Here is a 15,802-nt window from a genome sequence, read left to right as displayed (position 1 = left end):
GTGCTTTAAGACTTTTTTTTTGTGTAGTTGTTTACATAATTTTAAGTTCTGGGACTAGACTCTCACAGAAGATGGTGATGAGGTTGATGATGAGACGAGACGTATAAAAGTGCCTTTTCAGTCTGTGATTGATCGAGTATAATAATAAAAAAGAACAGAAATCAAAAGTAGAAGTATAAATACTGGCACAAAAAGTAGTTTTGTCTTTTGTGTTTACAAAAAAATGAACATTCGTAGTTCTACATACTTTAAGTTGAGAATCTGATTGTGAGTGCTGTTGTGCTTCTTTTATTATGACTGTGTGTGTGTATGTGTGTGTGTTCTTTATGGTTTGGAATAAAGGCAGAATAATTTGTTTATTAGTTTGTATATTTGACACACACACACACACACTCATACACCTCATACAAAGTCATAAATACACAAAGAAAATGTATCTGACAAGTGTAAATGGTGTTGAATGAGGGAGCGGTATCTATTATTATAGCCAACAGAACCGAGTGTAAACTTTAGATAAGTGTGTACGTGTGTCTGTCTTTGTGTGTGTGTTTTGTGTATTTTATATGTCTGAATGATCGTTTTCATGTCTGAATGATAGTTTTCATGCACAGAAATCTGATGATTATTTATGGGGGTTTTCTGATGAGTTCTAGCGTGCATGCAATTGCTTTTTTTCTCCTAAGACTTTATAGCTATGATGGAAACATATTCATTAATATTGCCATGTTAGATCATTCCATTGAAATGATGTCTGTGCCAGTGTCAGTACATGTAATTCCACTTTGTGAAAAGCCACACTATGTTTTATTTATCATGCATGTAAACATTCATCCAAACTAAGCCAGTGTAAACAGTGAGGTTGTGCACGGGTCTGGTCTGGAGTCTGCAAACTATTCAACCAGCAGGATAGGAGCATGAAACTTAACCTATCTTATGAAAAAAAAAAAAATGTTTATATGAAGCAGTTCAACTGCAGTCGCCTTCAGGAGATAGTTATCTTATGTCGGCTTAAAGAAATAGTTATTCATTTTGAGAAATGATGCTTGGCATAAATCACTCAGGAAGACTATCTCTATTTTCCATCAACCACCACCAGTGTCTCACCCTCGGGGGGGTGAGGTCCCAATACTACATACAGCCACATCCCCTTTCAACCTTGATGATCCCACAAGGGGTCTAAGGGAATGGGAACAACACTAACAGGAGAGGCCTGGATGAAATGAAAAACTGCATCACACAAGTTGGAGGCCAAGGACTGCAAACAAACCTTTTTTCTCTGTGGATTCACTGTCATCAAACAGCCATATTGTTTACAGCCATTAAACAAAAATATTAATGTGATTGAATGACTCATGTCCCTCACAAAAGAAGTTCGTAGCTGCTGTTTTCCAGCTCTCTGCTCTCATGTCAAACTAGACGACACCTCACAATCCTCAGCCAGGGGAAGAATCCCAGACAGATTAGCACAGATCTGCTGAGGGTTTACATTCAAGGCTTATTTTATATTTTGTAAATCCCTCAGAAATATGCGGGTTCACCCTCTTTACTGCCACTCAGAATCTAAGAAATCCAGCACCGTCCCATAAGAAATGTTTTCTCTCTTGATGAAGAAAATAAAATGAAAACTCATTTTGTGTCTGTAACTGCATCTGGGTGCAAGTGCCTTCACGTGTGTGTGGTGCTGTGTATGTGTGTGACCTTGTGTGTGTTGTTGTGCGTGTTCTATGTTCAGAGCAGCCTCCCCAGCACCACTCCCTCTCGGCTCCTGGCTTCTCCTCTGAGGATCTCCAGGAAGCCCAGTTTGGTCAAGAACTCCAGCCTCTGGCGGTCTGTCGGCTGCACTTCACAGAACACACCCTGAGAACCTACACATAGAAAAAGGTTTGCCTTGGTCTCAAACTACATACAAAAATACACAACAAATATCTGAGTTCATAAAGTTAAATAAGAGATTCATAGATGTTATTGTCATCTGTTTAGCCTTGTCAGCAAGAGGATTAAACACACGCTTACATACAGTTACTCAGTGCTCTGTGTTTACCGTTTGCCTTGAGGGCAGTGAGGAGGGCAGTGAGCAGCGTGCGGCTGACGCTGACGTCCACCAGCTCAGGCAGAGCGTCCAGGCGCAGCTGGGAGGGGAAGTGATAGAGGAGCGAGTCTGGGTACTCGCCCTGGTCCTCCTCCATCAGCTGGATCAGTTCCTAGAGGAGAGCAAAGAATCATGGGCGTTCTCACCGTGCTAAATGATCCATAAAGTTCCTATAAGTTATCTTTGTCCTTTCCAGCATAATCGATTGGTGGGTGATGAACAGTTTTCCTAATGGAAAGTTTGTCGGAGGTTTGTGGAAACTATCTGAACGGACATTGCTATGTTGTTGCAGTTTCCTACAGTTGCCACTAGATAATACTAATGAGCCATATGTGACGCGTTCTCCATATTAGTTTTAAGTATACATTAAATGCTTTGCCACCTGCTGCTGCATCAGCTTTTATTTTGTAGACCACAACCTCTGTGGTTGTCTGATGTACTTCCTGTCGTAGAAGCTGGTAATTATTGTTTCCTAGAGTTTTTAAGCATTACAATATATATTAAGGCAAATGTATGAATGAGTAACACTTAGTATTGAAAATACCTTTGTATTTACATAGATTATACACAGCAGGAACAGATGCTTGCCAATAATCACTCACTGTGTCTGACCAGTTCAGCTTTGATAAACAGTAAATACACCTGCGTCTGCAGTGTGAACGACAGTCATCCTAAGTGGGAGTGTCAGTGTGCACTGTGACACACTGAGCAGGCAGATAAATCCTCCACAGATGTCTGGGAGTGACTGTCTCGGTTGCTCACCACCGGTTCTGTTTGGCTCTTTGCCTGAGATCACTGGACCGTTTGTCACGTTGGCTACACTCTCACCAGCACTGTGTGTTATATCCTCCAACTTTCAATGAAGATACTTTAAGGTAAGGTGCTGAATATTCACAAGTGTGTAATTAGCAAAAAGGTTCATATTGCAGCGAGGAAAAATCATAACCATAACTAATATATAGACTGTATATAAAGACGGTTGACACATCTTCTCTTCCTCTCACTATTCAGAAATAAAGTCAAAACATCCTGGATACGAACACTGCCATCTTACACATTTGGAGTCTACGCAGTAGCGATCAGGAGATGGGGCCACGGTAGCGAGGTACCACTGATAAACACCCTCAACCAATTGTGAGTCAGTCTCAGCTGTCAATCATGATGTTTCACCCTGTTTTTGATGAGCACTAGAACATGCATCAGAGTGATAAGAACTGCCTAAAATGACAGAGAAAAAATCATTTGACGTGTACTTTGACATGTTAGTTTGGTCCATGTCCCATCCACTAACATGGAGGAGGCAGGGTTTGTGATCCCTACTGCAGGCAGCCACCAAGTGGTGACCAAGACGCTTTTTCTTTGGTCTAATCCATGTCTACGTGTGTGATTTGCTTTGTTTACCTATGTATGCCATCTTTCTCTCAGTGGGATATTAATCTGTCACAGAGGGATCAGATGGTGTGACTGCAGATACTGATATATCGAAACATTTGTCAACTTTACGGGTGTGTTTCTGTAAAATGGTCGGACTTGTGTGCTCTTAAGAACGACAGAAAAGTTATGGTTAAAAAAAAAGGGACGTCTCCTCACATTCACCTGTGGGTGTATGTTGCCTCCTTTGGGTGGGTATTTGTCCCTCATGGCAGGCAGCCAGCTGGCTTGGCAGCGCTTGGCAAAGAAGCGGACATCTTGGATACCCAACACACAGCCACACACACCTAGCTCATCCTCCAGGATGAAGCTGTACTCGGGGCAGAGCGCCAGGCAAGGTCCGAGACATCTGTGGAAATTAAAAAACATGAATTTCAAAATTGAATCATTTCTGTTTTAGTTGTATTTCTCCGCCACACGGTCAAGTTTCAGTTTAAATCCATGTCTGTCAGACTCATTTAATATTTAATAATAATATTTGATATAATATATGATTAGATTATTAGATTTGATGTTGTTCCCATGTTTGTGTGGGTTTTCTTCAGGTACTCTGTCTTCCTCCCACAGCCCAAAGACATGCAGATTGGGGTATGGTCGATTAAAGTCTCTAAATTCAGCATGAGAATTAATTCCTTGCCAGGTCGTACCACACGCCCGATGTCAGCTGGGATTTGCTCCAGCTCCCCCAACAACCCATGAAAAGGATACGTGGTATAGTTAATGAATTCATGGCTGTGTATTTTTGAGTTATGGCCGAAACTCTGTGTTGCAAGGTCAGAGTGGCCTTGACCATTGAGCACCAAAATCTGATCAGTTCAAATTACCTCACATTATTCCTGAGATATTGCGTTCACGAGAGCGGAACGGATGAATAGACAACCAAAAAAGCACTATACCTTCAGCTCTGGCATGAAAATATGTGAATACAGTCTAATGTGATTAATGTCTGTCGTGTAAATGCCTCCTCTCTTCTCTTACAAACACAAACCTGTCTCCTATGATATCTGGGTGAGCACAACTAGACTCTTGGCCACCCTGAGTCCTCAGGTGAAGCTGCCGGACCATCCGATACAACTCCACCTATGCGCACACACACAAACACACACAAATAATCAGTTTGAGAGATGGCTATTTTCTGCTTCCACACACCTTTGAGTGAGTTACTGAATCAGTGTCATATAAAAACTAAATCCATGACTGCGTTTACATGGTCACCATTATTCCGATATTGATTAAGACAATAGTCTGAAAAAGACACTGTCATATAAACAACAATTTCTGATAACCAAAACCTGAGCAAGGTCATAGTCGGAATAAGCAATAATGAAATCAAAACATTTGCTGTAGTCTGACCGTAGTCAGATCATGTAGACATGTCACGTGTCTTAATTGCAATATAATGTCCTATTGGCGTTTTTACAGCATTTTGCGACATCGACACATCTGCATTTACCAACTGCTTGACAATGCAAGCTCTGGGTGTAAACAAGATGGAAAAATACGAAAGAAGCTGTAACTTTTGCAAAATTAGAAAGAAAACAACCCAAATGGTATATGACAGCATCGTACATTAAACTGTTCCAGGTTGGGGATTTATAACTGGCGGAATAAGGTCAGGTGTAATAATCCAGCTATGCTCTGTAACAGATTAAGTGAAATATGAACAGAATATTCTATTAGCAACTCGTGTAAGCATCATAATTGAAATCATGTCTTATTCTAAATAGGGTCAACAGTTGGAATATTGGTGTCAATGTAAATGTAGACAGTGTCTTTTAAAAACTTGAGTTAAATTTTGCAGCATTTTGTAGGAGCCTACTGTGGTGCTGACTGAAAATTCCATAAATTTTCCATGACTTTCCATCACTAAGTCAAAACATCTGCATGACCTAAAATGTTCTTACATCCTGGTTTGCTTCCAGCTGGTTTTTCCAAAGCAAATTTACTGAAAAATCTTCAGTGGCCATAGATTGTTTACAAGTCACACAACTATTCCCTGTCTGTCTCAATCCTGAATGCAACTCTGTGACTTCCATGACATTCCATGGAGCATTAGGTGTGAAATAATGATGTGTGTAGGTTTGACTACACACCTTGTCCTTGGTGTGGTAGGGCCTGACGTTATAGAGACGAGAGGTAGGGAAGAGAGGAGGAGGATGAGTGAAGAGGTCACTGCTGCTTCCTATTGGGAGAAGCATCTACACGCCACACAGAAACAGCAGAGGCATAAGAATATATACAGATTAAAACAGGAGGAATTGACCCAATCCATTTAAAATGACATTATACAAACATACGTCCTACCTGCACCTCCCCAGACACGCCCCCTTTGAACGCCCACGGCTCTGACTCCACTCCTGGTAGGTCCGCCCCAGTGGTCTTCCCACACCCTGCCACAGGCAAGAACTGAATATCAGGGTGGTGACATCATGTGGTTAGGGCCAGTAAAATGCCAGGATAGTTATCAGCAGAGTTGGAAAAGGATCGCACTCGTTACTCGCACTTTAAATATTCATGCCAGAATTAAAACCTCAATGGTTTACAGCATCTCAGCTCCTCGAGAGATGTGGAAATGCTGGAATTAACTTCTTTTTCAGTTTCTTCTATGCTGCTGCTGTCAGCATTTGAAGCATAACTGGCAGTTTTGTCGGGTGGTAATTTGTCGGGTAGGATTTACTTTAGGTAAGAATGACTTGTGCAGCAGAGGCTACCTGTGGTTAGTTACATGTATTTCAGGTCACAACTACTCACAGTGGAAGCAGTTTTTCCAGGAGCCCAGGGTGGAGCTGTCACTCAACACTCGCCCATCTAAGTGAGGAGAGGGAGTGGGTGGGGTGGAGTGTAGGGCAACAGACAGTAATTAAGATGAGACGGCCACAGCACACTAATCTACACATCAATTTTCAATTATCACCTCCTCTCTCTTCTAACAGTAATACACTTGTAGTCTTGTCTTTAGAAAGATTATATAATATATTATATATAATATACTTTACTTTTGTATACTAGTAATAAAGTATAGATAGTAGAGTACTACTGGTTAGCTATACTATCCTACATTACTTTACAATATGTAAAGTATATTACACTACGACACTATGTACTGTACTATACTTTACTACACTACACTATGTTACACTAAACTAGACTTCTACAATATACAATACTATATTATACACTATAGACTATACTATGCTACACTTCACTATACTACAATGCAGTATACTATACTGTGCTATAGTGTACTATACCACACCACACTTCTACACTACACTATACGGTACTATACTATACTATACTATACTATACTATACTATACCACAACACAGCATTCAGTAGTACAGTAGAGTAAAACACATTTATTACTCTGTATTCGATTATCCCTACCTAGCCAGCATATGAAGGCCTTTGCCACCAGAGCCGTGTTCCTCAGATCCCACACATAAGGGTAAAGGTCATAGAGCACAGCCCTGTTGGCCCCGCCCACCACGCTGCAGTGGAGCTGAGCGATGTCTTCACACAGCGACAGGAACCTAGAGGCCCGACCACGCCACTCATCAACCTGAGGACATGAAGAAAAATGAATATCGCACCGTCACACACACCTTAACTTTCTGATTGACTAATGCCAAGGTTGAGGTAATATTATTAACAGTTCAAGTTCATATCACCAAAAGAAATCCACACTGAAGAGACACCAACCTTCAGAGGTGCCTTTTTGCTGTTCGAGCTGACCAGGTGACAGTTTGATTTAAGCCAGGTCAGATCCTGTAGCAGTTTCTGGGCAGATGGTCCATGTTCGTGGGGGAGATAGTGAAGACCAACCAGCAGCCGCACCTGGGATTCACTTAGCAGGCCCTTCCCAAGACAGAGCCCCCTTCCCTGGGCCTTCTGTCCTCGGCTTCCCCCTGAGGGTGCACCAGGTCTGGATCCTGGAGGCTGGTGATTGGGTTGACAAGGGGGGTTTGCTCTCAGCTTATCCATGTCTTGCCCCTCCCTCTCCCCGTTAACCTTAGTGGGTGATGTTGGCGGTGAGCTGGAGTTCAGGGGGAAGACGGGGAGTTTGGCCACAGCAGGGGTTCCTCTGAATCCGGAGGGGCCTTCAGATCTGTCAGGAGTTTTACAGCGAAACGTTGGAGTAGCGGAACGCTGGTCTGCTCGTGAGCACTGACGACCTATCATGATTTAAAAAAACATAGTGTGCATTAATTCAACCCTGTGGTCAATAGATCAAAAATCATGAAAGTTGCACACAGACACAAATTCATATTCTGTTACCTGCTTGTAGTGGCTGGTTGAGTTCCTCCATCCAATCATGTAGTGCAGCAGACAGAGCTCTATCAGGACAGTACTCACACTCCTCATCTAGAGCATGTACAACATGGTGTCATTATATCAGAGGATACTACATTACATACATTCATACAGTGAAACAATACACAAGACCACAAGTACAAAAGAAGATTTACAACTTTCTCAGAACAAAACTTATCTTGTGTTTGCAGGTCTGTTAAAGCTACTGGATAAGCTGAGCTGTGAAAGCATTTTTTACACTTGTTGTCCTGGATTGTTGTTTAACATTACACTTAAATTAATTTCTGTACTGTATACTTACACTGCAATATTATGTCATGTCTAAAATTTAAAAAAATAATAAAATAAGATACACATCAACTCGATGTCTAAATATTAAAGATAAAAACACTATTACTGATCTCGAGTAGATGTTTTTCTTGTTTTGTTAATTATTTTTCTCAAATTTGGATCCTCACTAGAATAAAATAATATAAAATCCCGGCCACGCAAATACTACATCCAGTAATTAGGTCACATACAACCAGCAGCCTATAGTCCTCCCTCAAAAATGTCCATCCTCATCACGGGCTTGCCCTTCATTTCTTTTCCCTTAAAGCCTGTGCCTTTTTTCTCCTTCTTCATCTCATTTCTTCCTTCATCACACAATGCAATTACTCTCCATCACTGTCTCTCCCTCCACTTAGTACTCAGAACATTTTGCACGCCACAGTGGTTTCTCTCCTGCAAGTTCCCATCCAACTCCCTTGTTCTCTCTTTCTTGTGCTGGCTGTATTTTTCTGTCAGTGTAAATTAAGTACAATGACTATGAACCAAATGTCAAATTAAGGTGATGCAAGGGCTATTACAGCTCCACCAAGTGGACCATACTTCAAATAATAGGAATGTTCTTTTAACAAGTTCTGTCACTTTGCTAGAGTAGATGTAAATAAATGAAACTGGTAGAATTCGGTATTTGGGGAATATTCTTTATATTTTTAGCTGAAAGCACAGTAAGCGTCTTTGTCCAGGACAACAGGTGGAGCAATTAATTCTTAGTAAAAAATGTTGTAATATAAGACAAATTGTATTGTCTGCTGGATAAAATTGTGTTTGTTGCCAAGCAACACAGGCTTATTAGACGTGTCTGCTGAAGCAAGGAGACTAACTGTACATGGCTGTTGTTTGGCAGAGCCAATATTCGTTCATTAACTGAAGACATTTCCTGTCTCATACACGCCCCTCACCTTTCCTCTCCTCTTCCCCAGCTCTGTACCAGCTCCCCAGCGTATGCAGTGGGATGTAGTTGGCCTCAAACTCGCAGTTCGGGTTCAGCAACAGGCCCCTAAGGTGGCTCCTCAACCCGGTCTCTCGACCCTTGAAAGGCCCCAGGAAGAGACGTCTGGAGTCGTAGTCATTCGCATGCAGGTTGTCCCAGATGAGCGGGGGACGCTGCAGGACAGACTCCACCTCCGCCAGGCAGTCTACTGACAGTTTCCTAGAGATAACCTTATTGCCTGTTGGCAGGAAGAAGGAAAAGGTTCTGAGAAACACACAAATCTCAACAGCCTGTAAGTAATTTCCTAATTCAATTTCCTTCTCAGAAAGTTGGAAAGAAATTTTAAAAAGGTTGCAGATCCCAAATCTACCATTCACTCCGAAGGCATTGCCCAGGGAGTTTAAAAGTTTGCAAGCTAAGTATATGTGTGTTGACAACATATTGTCATTCTGTCTAGATTTTGACGAGTGTGTTTCTGCTGCTGTTTTTTAGTCTGAGGAGGTTGTATGTGGATTTGTGCTGTTATTGGCAATGAAAGTACAGGTCAACTAATACGGTTATAAAAATCAGAAAACAAAACAATACTACACTACTTAAAGACCCTGTTGTGTGTCTGCAGAATAAAGCTTTGTATTCGTTTGTCACCTGTCCATATCACTGTTATGTTGGGCAGTAGGTCCTCTCCAACAGTCTGCAGGTAGGGAGACTTGGATACACTGGGAGAACACAGAGAACCACAGTATTCTACGGGAAGAGACAGAGAGAGAGAGAGAGAGAGACAGAGAGAGAGAGAGAGAGTCAACGTTTATTAAAGAACAGTTTTTTTACATTCTGTAGAGCACACATCTCAACGTCCAGTCCTACCTGTTGGGCAAAAGAGGAAGACGGGTGGTTCCCCCAGGAACCGATACATGTCATTGGTTACATTGACCTGAGCATGGGCGAATGAAGAGAAGGCCTCGCTGTCGGCCTGACACAGGGAGTGATCGATGTCATCAAACAGAATGGCAAAGGCCTGGCAACCCAGGTCTGATACCTAGAGAGAGATGAGGTTATAAATGAGATGTTTAAGAAACAGAGGTTATAGGTCAAACCATGCAACAATTACATTTCAGTTGTATTGGGTATCTTATTGCATGTTATACACGTGTACCTGTCTCAGCTTGCGTTTGAGCAGGGTCAGGTCACAGGAAGAAGAAAAGACGATGTCCTGACCAGGAGAGAGGGAGTAAACGAACCTCAGGCCTCTCGACTCGGCCTCTACTATGAGAGTACGCAACTGACCTGAGAGGAGAGAAAAAACATCTTGAATTTGAAATTTAAAGTCAGAATGTTGATCCATTTAGTAGTTTTTGCATAATAAAAGTGAAAACATAACTTTCTTGGCAGAGGTAAAAATACTATAATGGACAACATAAAACTGTTGATGCCTTGATTATGGCAATTAAAACTAAATGTACAAGTCATTTCAAAAGGGCTGTATCATATTTGAGACAGTTTATAATCACCCTGATGGAGGACAAAATGTCCCACCACAGCTCTGGTTATAACCAATTACTACTGTAGGGCTGAGGTACCCCACTGATTTAGAATTGCACATCTGTCACGATGTCAGACTCACAACAAACACACTGAGATCAATGGAATTCATATCTCAGCCGCATAAATTGTTTGCACACGCGGGTGGATGAATGCTCAGCTACACAGACTGACAGATGAGTCAATGGGATGTCCTTACCCTCCTCCTCGGGGGAATAGACTTCTCTCCACAACAGTCTGTGTTTAAGGTCATCTTTCGGACCATACAGGTAGGTGTTCAGCCCCCAGTGTTGCATCCTGGTGGACAAAGACAACAGCGTCAGGAGAAATTCTATTTTGCAGCTCACATTTTGATTAGTTTTTATTTATATTCTCCTCTAAAATGTTCTTATTATTCTATATTTCATTCTGTAAACGCTTTGTAAATATAATTAAAATCTTTGTTTTTAGTTGGCAGGGTGGGACTCCTGGAGAGACAGAGAAGAGTTGAGAGTGAATGAATGAGGGAAGGAGAAGAGGAGGAGGGACAAAAAAACAGGAAAACAACAACAAACAGCAAGAAAATAGATCCAGTATATCGATCGCAGTGCTCCATGGCCACCTCAGTTACAGGAAATGACCTCCTGAATTATAAATAGAGCATAGTACTAGGAGTGAAAGAACATCTACACCAGCGTGCATTCACACACAAACACACACACACATGCGCACGTACATAAAAACATGAATCTTGCTCTCCTCTCTCTCTCTCTCTCTCTCTCTCTCTCTCTCTCTCTCTGGACATGGACCAGCTCTTGTCTTCCGAGTCATTTGTGGGAGGACTGTGTTCTCTCCCTTTCTCTCTCTGTGCTTCATTTCCTGGACAGATGGTCCGTAAGTCGCCTCCACAAAGCAGCAACCCACCTCTCTCAAACAAACACACACACACACACACACACACACACACACACACACACACACACACGAACACACACACACACACACACACACACACACACACACACACACACACACACACACACACACACACACACACACACACACATTAACTGTCCTGTAGCAGCATCCACAGCCCGCTTTGCCGAACTTATGCAACACTCAGTGAATTTTGCCGGCACCCCACACTCAAGTCTAAAAAAGCGAATCTAAAAATAAACCTGGAGCCCACACGCTCAGCTCCTGCCACACCAACAAAGTTTGGAAGTCACATTCCTCCTCACAGCATCTTCTTAAAACAGCGGTGGTCTGTGCAACAGTGTCGCTGCATCTGTAGCTACAGACAACACACACCATGCGTACGTAGCATGAAACATGTTTATGGACATGTTAGTGACTCAGATTATATGTTTTTATTACAAATATTCGAAAATGAAACTATATCCATATATCATATCATATCTTATCGTATCATATCTTATCAAATCCTTATAATAGGAGAAGAAACGCTGTGGTATAATGGTTTACTCTGTTTATTTAAGAGCAGAGGAAAGCAGCAAGCAGAGGGAACAACAGATCTCTGGGGAAACAGATGGCTGTGACTATTGGCTGTTGAACTATAAAAGTGTGTCACAGCTCCCACCAGAGATTTATCAGGTTCCACTCACAACATATCTCATAGGTCAGTGTATCGTCAAGAATTAATTGGTTCTCTTATAACAACAACGTCTACACACGACTCGTTGTAATGCCTGCAGGTGCTTCAAATGGCACTTTGACGGAAATAATCCTTTATGGGATGGAAATGCCTGATTCAGCTGATTCATGCTGAAAGCGTGTGTCTTTCTTTGTGAGCTGATGATGAACTGTTCATATAAAATGCTGCCGCGGGCTAAGTGAAGAGCTGCCTTTGTGTTGTTGAGTCAAAAGGAGACTCGGCTCATGACCCTGTTTCCTTTACGTTGGATTAATTGCTGATTCTTGTAGCACTCGTACTGCGGGCGACATTTGATTATCTTGAGTGTTGATTTTATCTGGTTTATATGGCTTTTGTCCACGTTTTTTATGTTGTTGTGATCTGCAGAAGAAAGAGTCCGGGCACTGAATGGGTGGAGACTCCCTGCAGCTCCCTGGTGTGAAGGTCGCTGCATGGAAAGAACAATGCTGTTGCCATATAAAGAGCTTGGAGCTCAGCAGACTTACCTCAGTCAAGGTTAAGAGAACAATAATTCTCTATATACTGTATCAATGAATACAGATAGAATATAATTGCTGCCTTGCATGCTTCCACCAACCAGTTGCCGAAAAGTACTTTTTCATGATATAATGTCACAAGGACCTTTGACCTTTTGGATATGAAATGTCGTCACTTCATTATTTGATCAAATTTGACTGGAAAGTTGCTTTGGTTTGATTTTGACTTTTGACCTTTGACACTCCCCCAATATCTACTCAAGGTCATCCTTGAGTCCGAGTGGACGTTGGTGCCTGACATGATGAAGTGTCTCCTTTACCTCCGCCAAGGTGGTTATGTTTTCACCCCTGTCTGTTTGTTTGTTTGTTGGTTTGTATGCAAGATTACACAAAAACAGCTGAATGGATTACCATGGATCTTGGTGGAAGAATGTGGTTTTCGTTAAAGAAGATCCCTTTGGATTTTGGTGCAGATCTGGATCAGTGGTGGGTCCAGGAATTTCTTTTTCACTTTAATGTGAGATATCACGTTTTTCAACATTTTCATTGTTCTTCCAGTGAAAATTTCATGGATCTAGATGAAAAAAATCAGGCATATTTAGGGAGCTAATATCTATGCGTTTGTGAAATATGCAGCTTGCTTGAATTTAAAGGGACTTGTTGGGCCTTGGCGGAGATAAGCGATCTACTGAATGCAATTCTAGTCGGTTTCACACTTCAATCTGGATCGACAGTACCATCCTTACAGCTGCAAGGCTTAAAGCAATATCTCATTTATTATCTGCTCCCTCCCTCCCTCCTGTCCTCCATGGCTGGGCCTCAGGACGGAGGATGAGTCTGCCCTTTGCTACGGTGTCATTCTGTGTCAGTGATTCCTCTCTGGACTGCCTGGGGCTGGAATGAACATGTGACTCTGCGTTTAGCCCCCGAGGCGTCAGATCAGTGGCTCCTGAGCCTATGCCACACCTGTGATCACACAACGAACCCACGCCAGGTTAATTAACAGCTGATGACAGTGCATGCTGACACACTTACCACTGGAAGAGAACTTTCCTCTGATCCATAGACCAAGGCCTCCCATAGAATCCTGGAGTTAAAAACATAAAAGTGACATGTGCATAAACACATTACTGATGCAGTGAGTGAAGCTGTAAATCCTTCACATTTAATTGATAAACTCTAACATCACTGATTAGTTCTACAAAGTCACACAGGGGATCTGCTCCTATAGTTCTGTGTGTACACTAACACGCTGTCCTAAGTTGATGTGTGTGTAAGCCTGGAATCAGATTTAAACTATGAATGTTATCTTCGCTGCAAATGCTACGATTCATGTTGAGACAGATTAAAACATTTTCACTGAGGATGCACCAGGGACATGAACAAAATACATACACCATATGTTGGAGTTAATAATAGATTATAAAATTCTCTGCAGAGTTTACTTCTGACCTCTGTGTTTGACAGAGATATAATTCATCTCCAGCTGCACTCTCAGAAATGGGAGCATCCCCAGGGTCCTTCTCCCACCTTTTGTGCTTTTGAATTTCCAATGTGTGTGTGTTTGTTCACATGCGTGTGTACTGTAAGTGGGTCATAGTGACCATAGTGAATTTATTTTAATAATCAATCATGGTTTAAGTAATTTAAAGACCAATAATGACAAACATTCAGTTCCACCTTCTCAAGTGTGAAAGTTTGCTGCTTTTCATTGATTTATGACTTATTAGGATATTAGTGGGTTTTGTTTTGGTCAGACAGCAAAACATTTAAGGACGAATCTGTTAACTTGACAAATGACATTTCACATTATTATTCTCCTCTTCTTCATCACCATTATCCCCATCACGTCCACCATGGTCATCCCCTATGTTAAAACACTTGACTCGGATTATATTGATTGGGGCCCTCAGATTGTGCTCTTCTTCTTTTTCTTCTTCTTCTTCCTCTTCTTCTTCCTCGTTGTTTCATCATCCTTATATCCACCTTCGTACTCACATCCTGAGTAGCTTGTTCCACCATCATCATCATCTTTACTGTCATGTCATCCCCGTCTGCAGTCATAATCATCATCGTCTTCATCCCCACGTTTACCTTGATGGTTGTTATCATTCTCAACATCATCATCATCACCACTACCATCTTCACCTTTTTGGTTGTTATCATTCTCCTCATCATCACTATCTTAATCCCCATCTTCACTTTGATGGTTGTTATCATCTCATCATCACCAACTTCACTACCATCCCCACCTTGACGGTTGTTATCATCATCTTCATCTCCTTCATCACTATTCACACCTGTAAGGTCATTATCATATTCCCTCATCATCAATATCTTAATCACCATCCTCACCTCGATGGTTGTTATCATCATCTTCTTCATCAGTATTCCCACATTTAAGGTCATTATCATTCTCCCTCATCATCACTATCTTAATCACCATCCTCACCATGGTGGTTGTTATCATCCTCTTCATCTTCTTCATCATAGTCTTTCTTCCCCTCAGGCTGCAGCCTTCGAACCAGACATGACTGAACGCTTTTCACTGCCTGATCTCCACTTCACGCCTGACTGATCACCACCACATCATCTCATAAAGACCTTTACATCCTCCACCTACGTCAGGCTCCATTCACAGATCCCGACTCCCACGCCCCCCCCCTGCAGTCGGTGACAAAACATCGGGTTGCAAATGTAGGTCAAACGGTGGTCTGTTCACAATCAAGTCTCCGAGGTGAAGGAGGAAGAAGAGAAGAAAGCACATGATGTGGCTGGAGGTCAGTTGTTTAGTCGGCCGCTCTTACCTTCCACCACCCCACAGAGAAACGGGTTCTTCTCCTCCATCCTGTCCTCAGCCTCCCGCCGCCTCCGGTCGGCCCCCTGAACGAGCGAGGGAGGACGAGATGCTCTCCCCGTCTGTCGGCTTAGATACCGGGGATGTTCTTCATGCTTACCCTCGGTCTGCCTCCACCTCCTCCTCCTCCTCCTCTTCCTCTCCTCCTCTGGAGTTGTCGTGGTGCGTTCAGGAGCTCAGCGGA

General features: G+C 42.2%; 1 protein-coding gene across 2 annotated transcripts; it reads right to left on the bottom strand.

Annotated features, from left to right (window-relative positions):
- Window positions 1-1,072: 1,072 nt before the first annotated feature.
- Window positions 1,073-15,754, bottom strand: si:dkey-183c6.8 (protein O-GlcNAcase). Of its 2 annotated transcripts, none has more exons than XM_034568708.1 (17): window positions 15,569-15,754; window positions 13,797-13,848; window positions 10,831-10,928; window positions 10,246-10,376; window positions 9,957-10,128; window positions 9,738-9,836; window positions 9,061-9,330; window positions 7,799-7,885; window positions 7,223-7,695; window positions 6,908-7,082; window positions 6,272-6,328; window positions 5,825-5,910; window positions 5,614-5,718; window positions 4,509-4,600; window positions 3,680-3,869; window positions 2,042-2,201; window positions 1,073-1,865 (listed from the first exon to the last, which is right to left on the bottom strand). In XM_034568708.1, exons 1-17 carry the CDS (start codon window positions 15,606-15,608, stop codon window positions 1,729-1,731), a joined length of 2,424 nt encoding a protein of 807 aa, XP_034424599.1. In that variant the 5' UTR covers window positions 15,609-15,754; the 3' UTR covers window positions 1,073-1,728. The 2 variants fall into 2 exon arrangements, with proteins under 2 accessions (XP_034424599.1, XP_034424600.1); XM_034568709.1 differs by having other exon boundaries at window positions 3,686-3,869; window positions 15,569-15,750.
- Between the last annotated feature and the right edge of the window lie 48 nt (window positions 15,755-15,802).

Source organism: Hippoglossus hippoglossus, chromosome 18 (assembly GCF_009819705.1).
Source record: "Hippoglossus hippoglossus isolate fHipHip1 chromosome 18, fHipHip1.pri, whole genome shotgun sequence".
Lineage (NCBI taxonomy): Eukaryota > Metazoa > Chordata > Actinopteri > Pleuronectiformes > Pleuronectidae > Hippoglossus > Hippoglossus hippoglossus.
Note: the sequence above shows the minus strand (reverse complement) of the source record. Positions and strands in the feature narration are given on the sequence as shown.

Bases quoted from the DNA above. Each gene is read 5' to 3' on its own strand.
- si:dkey-183c6.8 (XM_034568708.1), bottom strand. From the start codon at position 15,608: ATGGAGGAGAAGAACCCGTTTCTCTGTGGGGTGGTGGAAG. The intron at 10,377-10,830 runs GTAAGGACATCC...CTCTCCTCTCAG, and splicing joins CTATTCCCCCGAGGAGGAGG to GTCAGTTGCGTACTCTCATA. The intron at 5,719-5,824 runs GTAGGACGTATG...TGTGGCGTGTAG, and splicing joins GCGTGTCTGGGGAGGTGCAG to ATGCTTCTCCCAATAGGAAG.